The sequence below is a fragment of the Bipolaris victoriae genome, assembly GCF_000527765.1.
Source record: "Bipolaris victoriae FI3 unplaced genomic scaffold scaffold_84, whole genome shotgun sequence".
Classification (NCBI taxonomy): Eukaryota; Fungi; Ascomycota; class Dothideomycetes; order Pleosporales; family Pleosporaceae; genus Bipolaris; species Bipolaris victoriae.
Window position 1 is genome coordinate 75237 of NW_014575308.1, and position 15544 is coordinate 90780.

At 51.6% G+C, this 15544-nt stretch overlaps 6 protein-coding genes across 6 annotated transcripts; 1 reads left to right on the top strand and 5 right to left on the bottom strand.

Annotated features, from left to right (window-relative positions):
• Positions 1-270: 270 nt before the first annotated feature.
• On the bottom strand, positions 271-426 carry COCVIDRAFT_107259 (hypothetical protein; the record flags this gene model as incomplete). Its single annotated transcript, XM_014698087.1, has 1 exon — positions 271-426. A coding segment is annotated over one exon (156 nt), but the record flags the coding sequence as incomplete, so codon positions are not given.
• Positions 427-1271: 845 nt separating this feature from the next.
• COCVIDRAFT_107293 (hypothetical protein) lies at positions 1272-1913 on the bottom strand (the record flags this gene model as incomplete). Its single annotated transcript, XM_014698088.1, has 2 exons — positions 1272-1380; positions 1504-1913. The coding sequence occupies 2 exons, from the start codon at positions 1911-1913 to the stop codon at positions 1272-1274; spliced, it is 519 nt and encodes a 172-aa protein (XP_014553574.1).
• A 581-nt stretch (positions 1914-2494) lies between these two features.
• On the bottom strand, positions 2495-3109 carry COCVIDRAFT_29249 (hypothetical protein; the record flags this gene model as incomplete). Its single annotated transcript, XM_014698089.1, has 2 exons — positions 2495-2624; positions 2706-3109. The coding sequence occupies 2 exons, from the start codon at positions 3107-3109 to the stop codon at positions 2495-2497; spliced, it is 534 nt and encodes a 177-aa protein (XP_014553575.1).
• Positions 3110-3984: 875 nt separating this feature from the next.
• COCVIDRAFT_107343 (hypothetical protein) lies at positions 3985-7418 on the bottom strand (the record flags this gene model as incomplete). Its single annotated transcript, XM_014698090.1, has 2 exons — positions 3985-4007; positions 4070-7418. 2 exons carry the CDS (start codon positions 7416-7418, stop codon positions 3985-3987), a joined length of 3372 nt encoding a protein of 1123 aa, XP_014553576.1.
• Positions 7419-9941: 2523 nt separating this feature from the next.
• Positions 9942-12104, bottom strand: COCVIDRAFT_40429 (hypothetical protein; the record flags this gene model as incomplete). Its single annotated transcript, XM_014698091.1, has 4 exons — positions 9942-10603; positions 10653-10868; positions 11432-11507; positions 11562-12104. The coding sequence occupies 4 exons, from the start codon at positions 12102-12104 to the stop codon at positions 9942-9944; spliced, it is 1497 nt and encodes a 498-aa protein (XP_014553577.1).
• A 2453-nt stretch (positions 12105-14557) lies between these two features.
• On the top strand, positions 14558-15154 carry COCVIDRAFT_40431 (hypothetical protein; the record flags this gene model as incomplete). The annotated part of the gene is made up of 2 exons (XM_014698092.1): positions 14558-14612; positions 14724-15154. 2 exons carry the CDS (start codon positions 14558-14560, stop codon positions 15152-15154), a joined length of 486 nt encoding a protein of 161 aa, XP_014553578.1.
• Between the last annotated feature and the right edge of the window lie 390 nt (positions 15155-15544).

A 15544-nucleotide genomic window follows, 5' to 3' on the forward strand; every position in this document is an offset into this window, starting at 1 on the left:
TCCCCCATATCCAAAAACTAAATGTAACTCTGAGATTACGAAAATTGATTCTGAAGACCGTTTCTGTATTTAAATCAAATTTGCTTTAAACTTTTGAAATGTAGGAAGGGGTTTTAAGCTTCAGTGCCGAAGAAGCTTTCTTAATCTTTCTCCTTGTTTGACCACTGCACAGAATTATGAGCTTAAATCACTGTATCTAGCCAGGATGGAGAAAACCATATAGTCAGTATAATCATTATTATAGATGAGATCCTCATATTTTGCTCAGATTCAGACGATAGTTTCTGCCCCAGGTTTACTAACAGCCTGGTGCGCCGGCACGATATTAGGGATTTCAAGCACGCAGTTGATTGACTGGTCTCTCTGATCCCTTTCGCATACCGATTTCGAGGAGTAAAGTTTCACTACATCGCTACCAAATGTTGTACCTTACTCCAAAGAATAGGACTCCATGGATATTTCATTTTTCATACCATAATTCTTCGACGGGTCTCGCTGAAGCTCTCAGGTTTCTGTGCACGTTTCTCATTCAGATCCTTTTACCGTAACTGCAAAGTCTTTTTTTCTAAATACCCGATTCAGGCACGTCGGGATGTGGCCTGCCGTTCTTTTCTGGGATGATTGATCTAGTACGCTATATAGCAATCTGAGATATCGAATCAAGCCGTACAGCAGATAGGTAGGCACAAGTCAAGTCATAGTTACTCGAACTGGTTTCTATCCGTGCTCTGAATATGACTTGACGCTCCATGTATTCATTGGATGTCGAACAGCGAGAGACAAAAAACAGAATCCGTGTATATCATACCATATGATCATATTGCACGTTATATAGTCCTCCGGGTAGGAGTAGTTCCTATTGGCGGATAGCTACTACTCAGTATGTAAGGGTACCTTGCGCGTATCTCAGGATTAACACGATGAAGCTTTCTTGTCATAAGATTAATTGACAGATTATTGCATACGAGTCAGAATACATGTCACAACACATTAACATCGCCTGTCTTCATACCTAGTCTGCTTTTTTTTTAAGTATTTTTCTCAAGATTATACTTATACTTTGAATCAAAAACACCAAAGTATTCCAACTTTTTTGTTTTTTGTTTTTCACAGAAAAAGAGAATTGATTCGATACATTACACGCTAAACAGACATGCTCAATCTTAGTACCAATTAACAATCAACATGAAAAGAAACACTGTCATTCTAATCATTGCCACATTTCCAACTCATTACTTATGCTCGTATCCAGACACACTTTCCTCTTGCACTTATGCAATAGCAAAGACTTTTGAAGGAGTAATGTCAAACTCTAAAGGAGGAGACACAAATTGGTTGTACACCGTCTCATTAGAGCCAGTGAAGTTATACGAGGGACGTCTACCACACATTAGTACCACACATCTTCTTCTTCTTTCTTCCACAAAATCGGATAAGAAAGCCCCAATTTTTAAGAACCAAAGGGAAAAAAGAAGAAAAAGAAGAAAAAGAAAAAAAACTTACCCAGTAGGTTCATACCCCTTCCAAACAAAACTCACAAAAATCTCCTTGGGCACCGGCTCCTCCCCCACCCGCTCCCCCAACTTGGCCGCAACCGTATTATTCGCCTGGGACAAAAACTCGCCAGGAGCAAGCTCCAGGAGCTTGCACTCTTCAAACCAATTCCCTTTACGGTACCACCCGTTTTCGTAGCCGTTGCAGTAGTACTTGCCGCCGCCAATGGCGGCGCGCACGCTGGGGATGGTGACGTTGAAGTTGTAGTAGCAGCCGCGGCGCTGGCACCCGGCTTCCCAGCCGCTGACGTGCCAGGTCCAGTTTGCGGGGATGTCGGTGGCGCGGGGGTCGAGGGTCGGGGTGATGGGGGTGGCTAGGGTGGCTGCGGCGAGGGTGAGGAGGGTGGTGAAGGAGACCATTGTGGATGATGGGATGGAATGGAGGATATTATGATTAAGAATATTACACTGGTTGCGGATGGGATGGATGGTTGGATATCCAGGTCATTATGCGGCAAGTTCCCTTGGCTTTTTAATATTGCAGCTTCCTTGTGCAATAACCACCGGGAAGCGGAGCCAGTGCGGAGGTGGCAATATACTTGGACATGATAACTTTTGATCGACTACTTTAAGCGAAAGATCACCATATGCCTACATGCATGGAGTGCTGTCTTGGACTAGCGATTCCATTGGTGGATTGTGGATACAATATGTATTGAATGGACCAAATCCGGCCGAACTTTACTATATTGTGCCAATCGCTCCACTTTTTTGCAAGGTCCCATGAGCACTTATACGACTATTGAAAAGATCAAAAAAATATTGCGTTAAATCTAATCATCATAGTATCTACATGGTTGCATATCTACAAGGTTCTATAGTTTTGGAAACATGGAGAGAAGTTGAGAAACTGCAGAGACTGGAAGTTTCCATGGACCCGCTCCATCGCATAGTCAGGTTTGGCGACCGATTTCCGTTCCTTCCCGGATCCTTCAAACAAATCAAGCTACCTTGCTCTGGGGAAGAGGGTACTGTTGCCAGATAGTAGGGTAGACGTCAAACTCCTCATCGACGGCGACAAACGCGTTGTACGTCCAGTCAGTCGTGATTGCGGTAAAGTTGTATGGGTTCCTAAAATCCACCCGTATTAGTAAAATGTATGTGACGACGAAGAAACAGGGACTAGAAAGAAAAGGCTGTGGCTAAACTTACGTCTGGTCGGCTGCGGAACCTGGCTTCAAGAAGCTAACATAAAGTTGCTTGGGAGGCTCGGAGTTGATCCTCCTGCCCAGCTTGGCGGCAGCGGTAGCGGCATTGTCATCTCCAACAATGCTGCAGTCTTCGAAAGTGTTTTCATTGCCAAACTCGCCATTCTCGGTGCCGCTGCAGGAGTACTTGCCGCCTTGTGGGTAGGCTTCGGTTGCGGGAACTGAGAGGTTGAATCGGTAGTAGCAGCCGCTGCGCACACAGCCGGCTTCGAAGTCTTCGACGTGCCAGGCCCAAGGGTTGGGGTAGCCTGCGGGCAGAACCTGCTTTGGCGGGGACTGCGTGTCGGCAGGGGCAGGGGCAGCGAGAGCGCCGGCAGCGAGGGTGAGGAGGGTGGTGAAAGAGACCATTGTGTCTGAGAGGGAGAGATTAGGATGTCGAGTGGTTGGATATTAGGATTATCAGTGTGAGTTGCGAAATGTGAGGCTCGTTGGGTAGTGAAGTTGAATTTGCGCGGCACAAACTTGTTTATATACACTCTCGACTTTCCTCTCTCGCACAGTCCCCCATGTAGTGGAGCCGCCTCGATGATGGCCGCCGGTTGAAGAGGAATCCCCGTTTCTAGGAATTGGAACGACCCGACTATCCGAAAGCAGCTGCCGCACACGATGCAGCCGTCCTGGGATCTGCGGCTATTGAAAACCGTTCAATTCCCATTTCGAGACTCTGCAGTCCAAGGTGGTAATTTTGTCCGAAGATCCCATAAGTTTGGTGGTGAAGTTGGCTGTCGAGACCCTGTCGAGGACGTCATTTGAACGATTAGGGGTGGCGCAAATACGAGGCTGGGCGCTTGGGCCAATGAGCGGTGGAGGAAATGCGGCATCTCGGAGAAATTTACGCTTTGGCCCCGCGACTATGTGCTCATGCTCTGGCCGTTTGTTCCTATTTTTAGCCCTCTCACGGCATGTCAGATGAGCAATGAATGCTACGTCGGTTGAGCGATATACTTTAATGATGCCACCGCACTCCCCTAGCCGTGAAACAACAACTATCCAGAATACAGAAACGAAGGTGAGCATTCTACCAGGAACGACCCTCTGTAAATACGAAAAAAAAGCCATGAATAGAACAAAGTACCTGCGCCAGTCTCCCAAACGGTCCGTCTTCTTTGGTACTACATCTATCGGCACATCATTGTATACACTATACGCCACACATCTCCCGTCCGCTATACCGCCGATCCTCGTGTAACCTATATTGCTTGTGTCCTTATCGAGGTGGTCTATTAATCCCAGCACACCTTCAGAGCTACAACACATTAGCAAAATGATCAATCCAGTCTGGTTACCGGGAAGAATTCATCAACTTACCACATGGGAACGGAAAGTACATGTCCTGATTTTCCGTCAAATAAGCATGGTATTGGTACTTTTCTTCCACACCCTCTGGCTCCATCTTCTTAGCAACCTTGTGAATCTTGCCCTGCGGTCCCAGCGCAGGTCGCAGGTTCTTCAGCCTAGCTACCTCCTTGACCATGGTTGTAAGCGTTACACGTGTCATTGGGAGACCCAGGCACTGGTGTGGACCGTGACCAAGGTGAATGTACGAATCCAGAGGACGCGTAAGATCAACTGCATCCGGGTTGGGGAAAGCAGAGGGGTCATGCGAGGCAGCACGCAGGTTGACAAAAACGGAATCGCCAGGCTTGAGGTTGGTTGTTTTGCCATCTTCAGTGAGCGAAACTTCCTTTGCTACGGCGCGAATAATGCCTGTTTCGCCGTTCAGTCGACCGCCTTCCATCGTGTAATGCATCAGCGTCTTGAAGGCTTCTTCACTGTCGTCTAGTGCGAGCTTTTGAATTGCCGGCCAGTGTTCCTTGCCCTCGCCGATCAGGTAGTATTCCAAAGTTTGGGCCAAGAGCTGGCCTTGGTTTGCAACCATGCCACCTGCAGTTCCTAGTATATGGCCCCAAACGAGCTGCTTGGGGTCCATGCCGCTATCAAGGAGGCGTCTGATCATGTGCTTTCCATAACTCTTGAGCGCGCTTTCTTGGGGCCAGATGGCTTGCATAATGCTGGACAAAATGCCACTTTTTGCAATTGCTTTGACGTTTGCCTCCACGATACTGCCGAGGAGTTGAGTTGCTTTGCGCGCCTTGACGTGCAGGGGAAACGAGGACGCAGGATCAGCGTCAAAGAAGATGAGAGCAAATACGGATGACATGATGAGGTAGAGTTCGGCCTCCGTGAAGATGCCGTTCGGCTGCTCTTCCGTCTTGAGAGGCAGCATGAAAAGCTCCGAGCAAAAGTGGACGTGTGCTAGGTTTCCAATATCCCGGACAATGTCGACCTGGTTGAAGTCGGCGATCTTCGCACTCTTTTTACTCAACAGCTCACGGGTTTTGCGTGTGTAATAATTGCGCACTTCCTTGTCCCATTCGGAGATGTACATAGCTTTGCTCATCATTTGGCGAGAAGCTATGTTCTTAGGTCCGTCGCCAGCCAGCATAAAGTCTGCAGATGCAGGACCCATGATGTATTCCATGGGCTTTCCCCAGAGCACTTTGAAGGTCTCTTGATCCTTCGTGATCTGAGTAGCTAGCTTGTACTCTTTGAAGAAATGTGGGTGATGTGTCTGTACTGGCTTCGAAAAGTCGTAAAGATTGTCCTTCTTCAAATCTTTCAGAGCGACCTCCATAGCTGAAGGTATGGTAAGTGGATAGTGTACATAGACGCTGTTGTATTTGAAATGTTTGGGAAAGGCGCGCAGGAAGAGTTTGTAAAACACGCATCCGTTGTCGATTGCGGTATCGCTATCGGCCTGGCGGTAGCCCCAGTTTGTGAGGGTGCGTGGGTTGTAGTCATGTGTGTAGAACCTGTCACCACGAACCAGTGCTACTGCGTCAGATAATACGGCACGAGATACGGTGTATGGAGGGCAGAGACCGGATCCAGGAGCCATGGGCTGTTTGGCATCTTCCACGACGATGCCCGGGTAGATCTCGACCTTGTCAGGATGATCGTAGAGGTGCTTGAGCTGTTCCTGAGCATACTTGTCCGACGTGATGTCTTCAAAAGTGTTGTGTGGCTCAAGCTTGAAGTATTTCCTGAACTCGTTGAGCGAACCCAGATTCCAGGCACGTGCCTGCTCAATACCGAGTACCTCAATGGCACGGAATACGGCAGGGACTCTGTTCGGTCCGAAGGAATTGGCACAGTCCTCGATACTAGAGGTCAGAATATCTACCAGACCTTGATCAGGCAATGTTCCGTCCTTGTTGCGCTCAAGGCCAGCAAATTTACGCTTCGCGGGATCGGGGTCGGTCCTCTTGTACACTTCGTTCAAGCGTCCCAAGAACTCGTATTTGTTAACAGTCTTGGGGTCGCGTCCTTCGCCGAAAAGACCATCCCACATTTCTTGCGTCCATTTTTCGTCACGGTCAGAGACGGTGGAGTGCCATCGGTACACGAGGTTGAACTCAGCTGAAACCTGGTTTCCGACACCCATGGGCAAATTTGGAATGTCAGCGCGTGGGTTCAGTTGCCAGTTGCTGTCTGTGCGGTTAAGGTCCAGGATGGTACGGACGTAATCGATGAGAATAATGTTGACGTATAGACCGCAGGTGATCAAGCGACCAGTCTGGAACAGGTCATTGTCGTACTTTTTCCATGCTGCATCGTACTTTTCCTTTGTCACCTTGTCTACTTCCACATCGCCAGTGGATTTTGGTGCCTCAGCAGATGGTTTGGTGAAGCGGCCTTGCTCGTTGATGTCTGCCAGGTTTTCGACAGTGTAGTTATGGAAACGATTAAACATGATCAGCAGTGCGCCAACGCCGGGGGGAAAGAAGAGCAGTCTCGACTCGGAAAAGCAATCAGGCTTGATCTTTCCATCCTTGTGTGTCCTCATCCTGTCTTGCTCGGTTTGGTTACTACCATACAAAGGCGCGAGATCTAGGTATGACGACGTCATTGAGACGGAATAATCTGCGTGATCAGTGCGGAAACAGTCGTGGATGATGATGGAAGCGAGGTAGAAGAGCATGCTTGATATCCTGTTGGGGTGCAGCTCCGCGTGCTTTCTTGTCATGAGGCTGTCAAAGACGACGCCGGGATCCGGGCGTGCAGGAGTCTGCATAGCAGATGGCTTCACTGTTCTCGCATACGGAGTTCCGGCTTTACCGATTTGAGGGTTCATAAGACTGTTGTTGGATCCATCTGCAGACCTGTACTGATACTGTGCACCGAGGTATGATTGCGGGGGGTGTTGCAAGTCGTTCCATAACTGTTCGAGGAACTTGTTGGTGACGGCGTCTCTTGTCTTGGAGCCATCAGGCAACGCAGCAGCCGTTCGAATGAGACCCTCCATAAGGTAAGTCTTATCATCGGTATAACCACCCAGCATCTTTTCCTTCTGGATGTCAATTAATGATTTGATGTCCTGGATTCCGAGGTGAGACATGTCTCGGAGGCTACCCTCAATCTTCGAGTAAATGGAAGCCTTCTCTTCGGGTGCGATTTTGGAGCCATCGCCAGTTTGATCAGGAACTGGGGCTTTGACGGCTCCAATTAGAGACGCAACAGTACTGAATGAGGTACCAATGGTGTTGCGTAGGTTGGTGAGTTCGGATGGATCGGCAGGTTTGGGGGGCTCGACGCCTGTGCGGGTGTCGACATGAGCATCCCAAGCTGCCTTGGCCTCTTCTGTGGCGTTGGACATGTTTTTACTACGTCTGGTTAGAGACTATGAGAGCTGTAATGGTGCTGTGTTCTGGCACAAGGAAGCCAGGTGTTGTGCTTGTAGAATTGTGGTACAGGTGTCTTTCATGTGCGGATAGTGGGGGCGGAACGCTAAAAAAGGAAAACAACAGGTAGTAGTAAAGGAATCAAAAAAAAAGCTGGAGGGTGAGAAACAACTCGGCTACTAAAGGTACATACGTGTTATAAATAGCGTCGAGGCCGACAAAGATGGCAGCACGACCAGCCGTCGACTCTCAAGCCCGGAAAGCTAACAATATATACTGTACTAGGCAACTTGCCCAACCAAGCGGGTAGGTATGTAGTAGCTGCGATACTAGCAGCAAAAGAAAAGCAAGCGTGGGAGGAAAGATACGCTCGCAGATAAAGCGGAAAAGGCTTGGAGGGTTAATTGATAGTGAGTGCAATGCACTTCGCCCCGTTCCTTCTTATACATGGACAAAAAGCCATGCGGAGTCGTGCTTGCTGATAGCAGTAGTTGTCCCGCCCCCATGGCTACGGCTGATGAATCTACTGTGTACGTATGGTATGTAGGTGCTCCACTGGCTACCGTCGAAGCGGCGGTCGCCTTCAGCTGCCAACTGTAGGTCAAGGCTGCAAGCTGAGCTATGCATGGCGCCCGCGGCCTCTCCGCATCCTGCAGACGATGAAGATGGCCAATGGAGAGGGCGGCATTGGCAGTTCGGCAGATGGATGGGCTTCGACTGGGCTAGGCTGATGCGACCCTGGGGCTGACTTTGACCGCCCCCAATGTGGTGCTGCCGCCCTGCTTGCACGGATGCGGCGTGCACTCCCGGAAACGCTTTGCCCAACTAGAAACTAGCGTGATGGGATGTGCTCTGGCTCAATCAAACCACACTGATTGGTTGGGCTGGACGTGCACTGCCCCGCTGACATGGGATGAAAAGAGATGGAGCAACTCCAAGTCTCTACTAATCATCTTCGATTCCCGACCCCAAGGTATCGTTATCGAGTCAAGCAGGTAAGAATAACAAGCACGCGCATACGGTGAAAACTCGATGATTATACTCTCTCCATGTGAAACGATATATCCGATCTGATATGTTATTTGTACTGCGAGCACAAGTGAAGATATTGGATTCTACGTCCATAACCTGATATTTCAAAAAGACACATTTCGTCTTCTATTAGATCAAACATGAAGGCATAAAAGTGCTACTCGAGCAGCGACAGTAGATGACTCAACCTACAATTAGGTTTGGCATTAAAAAAAAGACAACATTCCCTCATTACCCCGTATCCGGTCAGGCAGCATTGCACGAATCCAGCCTAGGAAGGCGTCACAGTAGATTTATCGACATCAAGTACACATCCGACTACGTCATACATATTACCCCGTACACTCCTCTCTAACCTCTCTACCGCTACCAACAGCGCCACCACCATCCCAAACCCAAGCATTATAACACAGTTCAGTCGTACGTACACACACACACAACCTCAATCACGCCAACCTTAAACCAGCATCGCTTCATACTTTTCTCCCCTTCCATTCACAAGGGGGGCCAAGTATCGTTCGTACTTACTTCCTGCTGTCCCGCTGCGCCTCCTTCCCAAACGAGAGATATCCAGCCAAACCCATGACGCGAGCTCACCACCCCTCATGCATCCAATCCCTCAGCCTTGTCGTCCAACGTCCAAAATTTCGGTGTCTGCCTTGTTTCGCTAGGCAAAAAATAAAATAAAATAAAATAGGCAACCAGACTTAATTTTCGTCTTCTTTTCTTAGTGTTCACCCATATTCCTTCTACGTTCAGCGTCGATGCCTTGTCGCCTGATTTCCTTGCCTCGGCTTGGCCTTTTTGTCGCTCGGGGCCGACTTCTCGATTTGGCCCCCTCCCGCTAGTAAAGATGATTTGTACTTATGATAGTCAAAGAGGCAGACGTATACGTATATAGTAGCAATGTGATGGGTCGAGGGCCCGGTTCGCTGGATGCAGTGCTAGGGGGTAAAAAGACAGCAAAAGATAGCCAAACAGAGGCTCAATCACAAAGCCCTTTTTCGGCCACAGCGATGCTTATACGCCAATCAAATTGAACAATGAATAAACCGTTCGTCAAGGCAGAATGTTACACGAGACAAGCCGTTTTTTTGTTGTGTACCGGATTGAAGGGATGAGGGTTTCAATACTAGTTACCACCACTACTATTAGAGAAATGGAGAAGCCCAAACTACTAAAATCTTCCATGGAATTAGGCATCAGCCTCGGCCATGGGGACTCTGGACACCTGAATGCAAGCAGCCAGCTGAAACCAGCAGGAAAACAACCTCCCCCGTATTGCCGGTCCTCCCGCTTGGCTCAGGATCCACCGTGTAAGCAGCCCAATCAATGATGCATTCTGCATTTCCACACACAAGTCTATGAGTACATATGCTGTGTAAAGATGTTTGCAAAAAAGCGTTGGCACCAGCCATGATTGGACCACCACCTCTGACCATCCGAGGTCGCGTGACACAAGCCATTTACCAGATGCCCGGCAGAATGGCGTACCTCTTGCGCTTGTACTTGTCGCCAAATTCCTTGCGATACCTCTTCTCCTTCTTCCATGCCCACACACCCATCTGCCCAACAGCAATGACAATGAAGAGCAGCGTGGAAAGGCTACGATTGATCAGGGCCACGCCGAGCCACGCCATCGACTCAAACATGTAGTTGGGGCATGTTACCAAGTTGAAGCCCAAGCCCTGAGGGATACCGCGTTCGGTGCTGCCGGGACGACGCAGGTTCTTCAGCGTGACGTGTGTACTGTAGTTGCACACCTCGCCAATGGCAAACAAGGCGACGCCCAGGTATGTGAGAATAGGATTTGGGCGTCCTGCCGCGGGGCTGTTTGGACCATAGCTCCAGTAAGCCAGGTTCAAGCCAGAAAGGAGCCAGTAGTGGCCGCTGTTCTTCACAATGTTCATGGCGGGCATGGTAGCCGACGAGAAGCGGTGCACAAAAAGCGTCTCAAACTCGCGCTTAGCAAAGTGGAAGACGCACATGGCCAGGGTGAGTGTCTGGAGCTGCGACGGGGGCGCAGAGGTGCCGTAGATCAGAGGGCGGCCAAAGTAGATGAGCGGATGGATGAGGAGGGGTCCGAGGTATTCGACGATGAAGACGGTTCGCCATGATATCTGTGGTCCTGAAATAAGGTAAGCCATGAGCATGCTGTGACAAAGTGCGTTGCGTACCCAAGTCCTTGACATCGACGGCGCTCTTGTTCCTCAAGCCGGTGTCGTACACCTTGACATCCTTGGTGTTTGGTATTGGGGACCCATCGCTGCCCTTTGTGACGCGTAGGCGGTGGATCGAGAAGCGCGAGGCTTTTGCAATTTCCTCAAAGATCTGAGCGGTTGAGGCATCGGCGCTGACGGTAATCGTCTCGGGAAGGTTTTTGATCGGTCGGCCTAGCGAGGGGTTAATCCGGCTGCTATTGGAGAAGCGGGGAACAGCAGAGAGAAGGGGCGTTGGGCTGTTGCAGGGAATTGCCCTTACCTCGGGGGCGCACAACAATGGTGAGCGGTGATGCGGACATTGTGATGTGCAGAGGCAGGTGTCTGTGTCGAGGGTGGGACTTTTGACTATCTGTTTAGGTTGAGGTGCCTCGGCCCACCGGGGAAGCTAGGCGGACAGGAGCATAGCGAGCACGCATCGACTTCCACACACTCAACCACGAGTCGAGGAAAACCAGCCATTTGGCCAACACAACTAATCATAGAATACTGAATTGACACTCTTGAGTACCGAGGTTCTTCATGAACGGTATGTTTGTCTTCGCACCTCGCTGTTGCCGTTGAGCATGTGATTGCTTGCTGACAATGGGAGAAGAGAAGCGGACAAGACCTCACATGCGCTGACAGGAAGGTCTTATGCCTCCAGTTCATCCAGTCACAGTTCATGTCCTGTCTCCCTCTTTCTCTCTACTCCCGCAGCTGGACCACAATCTGCCATGCAACCTCGGGGCCCATGCAAGCCACCATCTCACCAACCATGCCTCGAATCGAATGAGGATCCCGCAAATCACTACTGTCCCATGATACAAGATCCTGCAAGTTGGTTAGTGCCATCTAGTCAACCACTGCCTGTCGTATGTGGCATACCTGAAGCTCTACCAGTCTGTTACCCGCGCGAAACGGCATTGTAGCCAGATCAATCTTCTCTTCAATCTCTTCGGCCGTCATCACCCCTGGCATCTTGAGATCGAAAAGCGACATACCGCTCATCCACGCGTCTGCAGCCTCGGTAGGCGAGAGTAAGGGATAGTCTGAATAGTCGTCTTGTTCTGCAGTGTCTGCGCCTTCCGTCTGGTCTGCCCCAGACTCTTGTTCCTTTTGTCTCCGCCGCTCCCTCGCCAAGGACACGTACTTTTTCTTGTCGAGCAGGCTACGCAGTTCACCATCTAATGGGTGCCACTCATACGACTCTGGGTCGAGAACGTGTTGTGGCTTGTAGTCGCCTTTGTACTTCATCTTGGTGCACGTGTGGATATAGTAGCCCATGTAGTAGTACTCGTAGCCGCCCTCAAGCGCGAGTGCGGCTTCACGGAGGGCACTCAATTTGCCAAACTGCCATTCGGCAAAGTCGGAATGATATAGCATGTACACACCACTGACGCAATGGGGAAGCAGGTCCAGCACGCCCATTGCAATTAGTCGGCCATCGAGGCGGTAGCACTGATGGAAGGAGCCCAAGAGCTGCTCTTTGCCATCGACAGTGCGTGAGGATTGCTGTAGTGGAGAATCACAGAGGAACCTTCTGAAGCCTGACTGTGAGATCTGGTTGAGGGGTTCTTTGTGTACAGTTTGTTGATAGTTTTTGAACAAGTCATACTTCTCGGGCGTGAAGACTGCCGGTTCAAGTGTCACGTCGAAGCGATGGGCGGGTTCAGGCGGTTGTTTGACATTCTGCAGCTCTGACCTGTGCACCTCTCGGACAAGGTCAAACGTGTTCTTTAGCCGAGCCTTTTCTCTGTCCATCATTAGCCTAGGCGCGGGATGGGTCATGTGGAGTGCACCGACTGTTTGGACAACGGGTAGAGCCTAGAAGCCTCTTTGATGTACCACTCGCCTAGCACATGGTCGTTCCAATGATTGACCGCTTTCCGCTGGTCTTTGGAGGGCTTGAATGAGGCAACGGGCAGACTTTGTGTCGGGTCAGCATTGTTGGGTTTGTGGACAGGATCAATCAATGCTTACCGGATTGTGTAATGGGGGCAGCAGTGGCGAAGGACGTCTGGCTTGTAGAAAAGAGTGCCGGATCTACAAGGGCGCGTCAGCAGCTATTGTAATCAAGGCATAGTGAGGTGGGCTGTCACCTCCTCCAGCCGCGGTCGACGAGTAGTTGGTAGACTTCAACGGTCAAGCGTTTGGAGAGAAAGTAGAAGCTGGCGCCTGATTGGCTGCGTTAGTTGGGGGTCGAAGCTCATCCCGGCTTCTCCCGCTCGGGACTGGGATGGCCCGTGGGTGTGGTTGCAGGCGGGGGGGTTTTGCGAGGAGGGGCCGATGGGTTGGAGAGCAGAAATGTAGGCAGGGCGAGTGCAAAGGGTGGATGGATGGATGGACGCACTTGGCGTGGCTACGATGTGTATGTGTGGTATACGTCGGTAGATGGTGGTAGTGGGTGTAGTAGGGCGAGGGAGATGGGCTGGGCAGGGGGAAAATATCCAACCAAGGGAGCAGAATTGCTTGCAGTGCGGGGGCCCTGCACGTGCAGCTGTGCAACCTTAACGGGACATCAAGTGCAGGCGACGACTGTGGACACGGGATGGGGGTGGGGGGAAGGGAGGGGAAGGGCAGGACGCACGAGAATTGGCAGCGTCTTTGCAGTATCCACACTCATCGCTGCTGCGGTAGCCTGCACAGCGAGGATTAGCGGGTCGTGTGGATGAGAGCGAGGGAGGAGGAGGAGGAGGAGACAGGGAGCGGAGCGGCGGCGCGAGGGCGGGCGAGGCCCAGGAACCAGCCAGACAGGCACGGGGCGGAGGGCAGCAGAGTGGTTGGAGCACGACATACCGGCGGGCGTTGCGCTCGACTGCATGAGGGCAGCATAAGCGTCGTGGACGGTGGTGGGGGTGGTGCCAGTCGAGGAGGATGGGGACAGTGGCGGCGCAGGGTTGAGGAGGAAAAAAAGGGAGAGAGGGAGAGAAAGCAAGTGCGTGTATGTGTGGGATATTGTTTGTGTGCATATGTATGTATGTATGTATGGATGTATGTCAGTGTGTACATGTATTATCTGCTACTAGTAGCACAGCGGCACTGGCAGCTTGACATACACGAGGCCCGTCTGGCGTCTTCTAGTGGGCGTCGGCCGCAGGCAGCCAAAACGGCGGGCGAGGCACCTCCTCGTACGTCATGGCGGTGCATTCGCCCATCCTGCCAGCTGCCTCGCTGTCGGCCTGGTGGTGTGTGTAGTGTAGTGTAGTGTAGTGTAGTGTAGTGTAGTGTAGTAGTGTAGTGTATGCAGCACTACGCCCACACAGCGTACACAATGACTACTTACCCGCCTCTCTGTCTGGCTGCTCAATCTGCCCACCCCCTTGTGGGCTGGCGACATGGTGCACTGCCCAGGGCTGCCCCCGGACCAAGCTCTCTGCTCATGCTCTGCTCTCCTGCAGGCCTGCAGGCCCGGCCTTGGCAACAGCCGTGACGCTTCCGCCAGTCCTTAGTTTCGCACGCAAAAAAGTCCCTGACCCGAACCACCTACTAAAACATCCCCATCCACCATGCCGTCCCTCTCTGCTGCCCGCAGGCTCCTTCACCTTCCTCAGCCCCGTCACCCGCGGGACTGAGCCTCGCTCAGCCCACACAGCCCACAAGACTGCCACTGCCACTGCCACTGCCATTCGCCTTCCCACCACACCCCCCCCTTTTTTGACCAAGCTTGAGTCCCCCCATCCGCTCCCCGTCCCGCCGCCCGCCACGCTCGCTGCTTGCTCGGCTTCATTTCACACCGCCTAGCGACCCTCTGCTCCTCCCACGGCGCTCCTCCAACTCGTCGTGCGCTCCTGTCGCGTCCCACTGAGTCGCATCCACGCCCTGCCGTTCGCCACTCTCCCTCTCCCTCTCTCCCTCTGCATTGTCCTTCGAGCTGTCGCGACATGGCCGCTACCCAACAGCTGCCGATGCAGTCACGCACAGGACGTCTCAACCAGCGTAAGTCTGCTCACGCGACCCCACACGCGCTTGCCCTCCGCAACCCCCCCAGTCCAAACCTGCTAGTCTTTTGCCGCTTCTCTCTGTCTGCAGCTGGCTGATTGGTCCTAGGCTACGGCTCCCAAGGCGAGCGCCTAGTCGCCGGTGTGGTGCCGCTCTCCGCCGACAAGTACTACGTCCTACTTATTCAGTCGACCAAACGCAACGGCTGGGTCCTCCCCAAAGGCGGCTGGGAGACGGACGAAGCAACCGCCCAAGACGCTGCCAAACGCGAAGCCTGGGAAGAAGCGGGCATAATATGCAAAATCAACTACGACCTTGGCCTCATCCCCGAGAAGCGCAGGCCCGACCAGCTCACCTCGCAGGCCCCAAAGGCCTCGTACCATTTCTTTGAAGCCACGGTCGAGAAGCAGGAAGCCCAATGGCCCGAGCAGCACAAGCGGAATCGGAATTGGTTCAGTTATAGCCAGGCCCGCCAGGCCTTAGCCGAACGCCCGGAACTCCTCGACGCCCTCGACCGATGTACCATGCACAGAACATAGATTTGCCCCATCTGCTGCACCTTCTCCTTGTCCTCTCCATTCACCCCCTTCCTCTAATATTGCATCAACACGGGATTTTCAAAAGTTTCGGGGGTTACTATAGACATCTGACACTATCTTGTTTGCTTCTGCACATGGCGTTGTGGTAGCTCTTCGTCAGGTAGAATGATGCATTGACCGCTCTCTTGTAGCAAAGAGTTGCCGGGCCACACCAGGCTCACAATAACGCACTTTGGCATCGCCAGGTACTGCTCCTCTCAGCTTATTTTCGGTGCCGTTTTGTTCGTCCACTAAAACGCTATTAAGAGCAACGTTGCATGGTTGGGTAGTTGACCACTTTGCTAAGACAGGTGACTGGCATTGAGCACACACATCTGCCTCTGTTGCTTG